This window comes from Marmota marmota, unplaced genomic scaffold (genome assembly GCF_001458135.2).
Source record: "Marmota marmota marmota unplaced genomic scaffold, marMar, whole genome shotgun sequence".
Lineage (NCBI taxonomy): Eukaryota > Metazoa > Chordata > Mammalia > Rodentia > Sciuridae > Marmota > Marmota marmota.
This window is the reverse complement of record NW_025999913.1, coordinates 19,609,736-19,615,743: the sequence shown is the minus strand read 5'-3', so window position 1 is coordinate 19,615,743 and position 6,008 is coordinate 19,609,736. Positions and strand designations below refer to the sequence as shown.

The 6,008-nt window shown below is 41.8% G+C and overlaps 2 protein-coding genes across 2 annotated transcripts in view; both read right to left on the bottom strand.

Moving 5' to 3' along the window:
- The window catches only part of LOC107149328 (histone H2B type 1-C/E/F/G/I), a 30,276-nt gene that overhangs the window by 2,545 nt on the left and 21,723 nt on the right, over nucleotides 1-6,008 (bottom strand). The window lies entirely within an intron of this gene.
- LOC107149333 (histone H4) lies at nucleotides 5,040-5,457 on the bottom strand. The gene has a single exon (XM_015494133.2). It carries the CDS (start codon nucleotides 5,404-5,406, stop codon nucleotides 5,095-5,097), a length of 312 nt encoding a protein of 103 aa, XP_015349619.1. The 5' UTR covers nucleotides 5,407-5,457; the 3' UTR covers nucleotides 5,040-5,094.

The following is a 6,008-nucleotide window of genomic DNA, read 5'->3' as shown; positions in this document are numbered from 1 at the left end:
CAAAATGCCAGGTGTTATTTTGACTTATTTACAGACTCTAACAGGTGATGTCCCCTCTGTGTGGGGTATTCTCAGTATTGTGGGCGACAGAAAGTATTCTTTCCACGAAAAAAAAAATGTGTGTGTGTGTGTGTGTGTGTGTGTGTGTGTGTGTGAGTGTTAGTAGAAAAAAAAAAGATGAAGAATGCATACAAAAGAACAGCCCACTGGGAAAAATGCAGAGAAAAGGCCACACTAACAACAAAGGAGGCTAGGAAATGAGGCCCACTGTGGAACAATGAGGAAGAAGGAGATTAACAGCTAGTGAGCCCATATGTCTGAAGGTTTACAGAGTTTACGTGGAACTGAGGACCAAGAGTTAGTGTCATATGTCTGTCATTTTAAGTATTATCTCTTGCTCTAAATTCCTTTCCAGATTTCCAAAAACCTTGAGATAATATACTAAATTGTTCAGAAGGTTGTTTTCTTAGTAGAATGCTACAGGATTTTCTTTAGCCATCCAGAGTTCCTGCCTTCATCCCAGTGCTGGTGAAAACAAATGTAGAAGAATTTCCAGTGTTGCTGAGAACCAGACGAGACTTCATATCAAGCTAGCTGCCTGCAGAACTTACCTGGACTGTGATTTACCTGGACTGTGAGTTAATCTATTGAGACACTGCTTTACCTGGACTGAGACAACAAACTGTAATCTATAACAAATTGTAACTCAGTATCTTTGCTAACAGTGTCATTGCTGGTATAATTTTTCCAAGGGCTTCTTGCATGGAGCCATCAATTGGCTTGGTATTGTGGCATTTTGTATTCTCCCTTTCTGTTTGTAGCAGGTTATTTATGGTGTTTCTGTAAAAACCACTATGGTCGTTATTTAAATTAAACAAAAGGGGGAAATGTTAGAGTCTGTAAATAAGTCAAAATAACACCTGGCATTTTGCCAGGGGAATGTTAGAGTTCGTAAACAAGTCTGGATGGTGCCTGGCAAATGCCAGAGGGAGTGGTTTGAGAAGTAACAAAAGCGAGCCATTAAGTGTGGAGATTCCTTATTGGTTGACTGATGTATCTAGTTTATGCTAATTAGATAAGCTGTGTGGAATGTATAAATACTGCTCCTGTCCTGCAATAAACGGCTCCTACTCCTGCTGTATCAACGTACACAAGTTATTCGTCACCCTCCGCTTATTTTGCCCAGCCAGCCGGGCTGCGGCACTTTAGCTTTTTGAATTTTACTTATCCTCCCCTTTCCTTTCTTTCAGCTGCTTGCTAAGTGAAAGCTCAGGCAGCAGTGGGCTGTAAACCTGCGTTTTGCTATTGTAGATGGTTCCTTTGCAGAGTATGTTGATGGGAGCCATTCCAGCTCCAAGATGCTGGTAAGGACCATGTGTGTCATTGCCTTGTTCTAGTTCCATACTCAGAAGTTAGCCAAAGGAACAGGATATGGAAATAGACATTTCAGCAATTCTGGCAAAGATTAGAAAGATCATCAGTGTTAACATACGAGGGTCAGTAGGTAGTAATGCCAGAGACTGGGAACAGATAAATCCAGAAACATCCAGAAAAACAGACCTGTCAGTTGTCTGAGTAAAAAGGGTCTCCTGCACATTGAGAAACTCAGAATTAACTTTATGCTGTGATATGTATGTCATCTAGGTGTGACATGACCCAAGAGTGTTCTGTCTACTGCTACCATCCATGAAAGATTTATAGGTTAGCTTATGATCTTGCAAGTAGGGTAGGATTCCAGACTCTTCCCAGACCCTCACAGTCAGAAAAAATGGCAGAAAGGGACCTGCATTTTATTCCAGGCCAAACTTCACTTGCTGCCTGCCCCTTATTGTTGACATTATCAGGCCCAGAGTGAATATTATGCTTTCAGTCTCAGATTCTCTTGTGTTTTAGTCCTGTGTAGTTGTTCAGACTCTTAGGAAACAGTCACCCATACACTGAAGAATTTATGAAGAAGAATACTAATGTGTTGATAATAAAATGGATGCATATCTGGAATTGTGGACTCAGAGCTGAGGATTTCAGAGAACTTGACCAGAATTACAGAGAAAGATTGAGGGACTTGTTTTAGTTCATCTTGCCTCTTAGGAATGAAGTTCAGATGTTCTGAGAAAAGGCTGGGTTCATTCTACTTAATGTCTGCTTAGCAGGTAACTATATCTTTGTGCACAGATTGTGGTTAAGTCCAACAAGACTCAGGATTTAAGATGTATGTTCCTCCAGATCTCATGGTTTTGCTTTTAACTGTTACACTAATATATGGACACTCTTGGTCAAATACTGGCATTGTAGTAGGAGAGATTTAGAGGAAAAGATCTGGGTTTCCTTTGGGGAAATTTCCCCTATTTTTATTTACATTCATAGGTCCTTATTTTCCACTTTGTGTTAGTACTCTCTTTGGCACTGGTGTTGCAGTGACAAGCTGAAAGGGGCCTTGTCACAAAGAGTTTTTGTTCTCATGAAAGAAGACAGAAGATAGAAAATAGATGCATCGACTTGGTAATTTGGTTGGTAAACAATGGTATGAAGAAATACACAATATGACACAGAGGGTGTCACACTCAATACCTGGGGAGTGGGCTGTCATATTATACAGGGAAGGAGGAGCTGGTATTTAATTATTGGATTTGAGGTAAGGTAGGGAGCCAGGACAAGGATTTTCCAGTACATAGGATGGACAAAAGGAAGTTGAGATGAGAAAATATGTTTTTCTTTCAGGAGCAAAAGGCAGCCAGTACAGCTCCTTCTTATATTTCCAAAATGCATAAAAATCTGTGCTTACTATGTCACATCTCCTGACTGACCCTGCAGCCATTCTCTACTAGGACCTTTATGATTATACTGGCCTACTCAGGCAATAGAGAATCATCAACTACGCTTCAGGGTCTTAATTTAATCACACCCCAAAAATCTCTTCTAACATAACAGGGAAACATTTTCACTTCTGAGGATTAGGGCATGAGCATCTTTGGAGAGGAAAAGCCATTATTCTGCCTACAACAACTATTATGGGGCATAAAGCATTTTATTATTAAGAGTCCCTTAAATATCAAATCCTCTACCAGAAATCAGTTAAAACTTCTTTCTTCCCCAAAAGCTCTATATCCTTTGTTGTAGGCAGACTCTGGTTATCTTGATATTTAAAGGAAGTAGTGTTCTTGGGAAAGCCATAGATTCATGCCTGAAGATACATCCAGAAGTAAAATCCAAAAGGGTGCTGCAGAAGGGGCCTGCTGCTGGTGTGTCACACTTCACCACTTGGAAGCCAACACTGCCATCACTACCCCAGGTTGACTTTTCTCCCAGAAGCAGAGGCTCCAAGAAGTCTTTTAGAAGTGTGACTGATTAGTGGAACCTGTGCCACATATCAACATTTTATCAGCACTGATAATTGGAGTTCTAAAAAGGTTATTGAGATCAATTCCCTAACCTGGGAGTTTCACAAATTTATATTGAAGATATATGGACTGACATTGTTCAAATATCTGTCCTCCAAATACTAGAAAAGGAACAAATAAAAGTGCATGCACTTAAAATTTAATTATCTGAAAAAAATTGCATTTATGAGATGCCTGATGATTTGTATTTATTCCATTTGTTTTAAATGCAGGATGAGACCCATTAAATAGTTTACATTACCCATGAGCTGTTCACAATCTGCATTTAAAGATATCCGCAATACATGGTTGACAGTCTAAAACTTGACACATGAGTAAAGAAAAATGGTAGAGAAGAAACTGCTAGGGGAAGAGAGTCATTGTTCAAGGAAAGTAATCTGTGAAAAGTTTATTAGTGGCCCAAATGCTAAACTTCATTGATTCATTCATTCAGTCATTGCCTTGCCATTTATAAAATGAATAGAATGTGCCATGCCGCAGCCCGGCTGGCTGGGCAAAATAACCGGGGGGTGACGAATAACTTGTGTACGTTGATACAGCAGGAGTGGAAGCCGTTTATTGCAGGACAGGAGCAGTATTTATACATTCCACACAGCTTATCTAATTAGCATAAACTAGATACATCAGTCAACCAATCAGGAATCTCTACACTTAATGGCTCGGTTTTGTTACTTCTCAAACCACTCCCTCTGACATTTTGCCAGGCACCATCCAGACTTGTTTACGAACTTTAACATTCCCCTGGCAAAATGCCAGGTGTTATTTTGACTTGTTTACAGACTCTAACAGTGCCACATAATTTTTGTAGGTCCTGAGGACAGTAAAATGAAGACATTGTTTAAGACCTCCCTCAAGAAATCTTGAGACAAAAGGAACATTAATTATCAAATATTGTTAGTGTGCAATGGCTGTAGTCCTAAAGTGAACTGCGAAGTTTGGTAGGAACATATATGTAGTGCAGTTTGTAGAGTATAAGAAAATCTTGGGGAGTGGGAGAACCAGGCAAAGGAAAGGTCTCCTAAAGGAAAAGTTGAAAAACTCCCGAGTTATTTGTGGAAGAAAAAATGGTACATAAAGGATTCATTTTGATAAGTATTCCAGTTGCAGAAACGATGGTTAGGGATGAGGATGTGGAGGAAAGCAGATGCTAGATAAAGCAGAGTTACTAGTTTTCTACAAATATTAGAATTGGTTAATCTTATTTTTGCACAGATGAGTTTATAAATTGCACAAGCTTCCGATTGCAAGGTGGTTAAAATGCAGGTGTGATCTATACAGACCCTGATCACTACAGGGCAGACAGGGATGCAAGGTTGCATGCATCTCCATTTACTAAAGAGCACTCTGAAAGAGATGGGGGCTACAAAGTAATGATACAACTTCAGTTCACTGTAAAAACTAGAAGACCAAGCAGAATTTGAAGAAAAAGGACTTGCAAAATTAAAGCTAAAGAGCAGCTAAACCCTGGCAGATTAGGCAGTCCCCTCAAAGGCAGCAACTAACTGCACTATTTATGACGTAAAACTCAGTGCCAAAGTGAACATAAAAGCCCAACCTGCACTTATAAGCTCCACTTCTAACCGAACTTGTCCTTGGCGTCCTATAAAACTCTCATTTGTGGCAGCCTTTCATGACAATGTGGGTGGCCCTGAGAAGGGCCTTTTGTGATGTTAGGTAGCCAGTATACAATAAAAGATTAACCTCCGAAGCCGTAGAGGGTGCGGCCCTGGCGCTTGAGCGCGTAGACCACGTCCATGGCCGTGACCGTCTTGCGCTTGGCGTGCTCCGTGTAGGTGACGGCGTCGCGGATCACGTTCTCCAGGAACACCTTGAGCACGCCGCGGGTCTCCTCGTAGATGAGCCCGGAGATGCGCTTGACGCCGCCACGGCGGGCCAGGCGGCGGATGGCGGGCTTGGTGATGCCCTGGATGTTGTCGCGCAGGACTTTGCGGTGGCGCTTTGCGCCTCCCTTGCCTAGGCCTTTGCCTCCTTTTCCGCGGCCAGACATGTTTGCAATAGCTAGTTCCTGCAGTTGTGGTGCTAGGCGCCCCCTGCAGCAACTTATGAAGCACCAGTGCGGACCTTTTTGGAAACTGAAAGAGCGCGGGCGGGAACACTGGCCTCTGTCCCCGCCTCTTTTCTGGTTTGCCACAGTATGGCCTTTGGAGCAAGGAAATGGATATTGAGTGGAGGGGAAAGGCAGCTTTGTGCTCTTGTTTCTGTGAGTCAGGTCGCGAGTCCTCCAGGATGATTAGTGCATGTGCAGGTCCTCTCTCACAACTGATGTGCAAGTCCAGACTTATGATTTGGAAAGAGGAGCCTCTAGTGCTACCCTTGAGTACAAGAACGAGAGTTGCCAGAACAAAATAAATTTTAAATTGAAAGTTTCTTTAAAAAAACGAAATCACTAGTTTAAAAAATTTTTTTGAGGGTGCTAGGGATTGAATTCAGGGATGCTGTACGTCTGCGTTACATTCACATCCCTTTTCATTTTTATTTTTTATTTTGAACTGTTCTCACCAAGTGACCCAAGCTGGCCTCAAATGTGCAATACTCAAATCTTAGCCGCCCATGAAGCTGGGATTACAAGTGTGCGCCACTGTGCCTGGC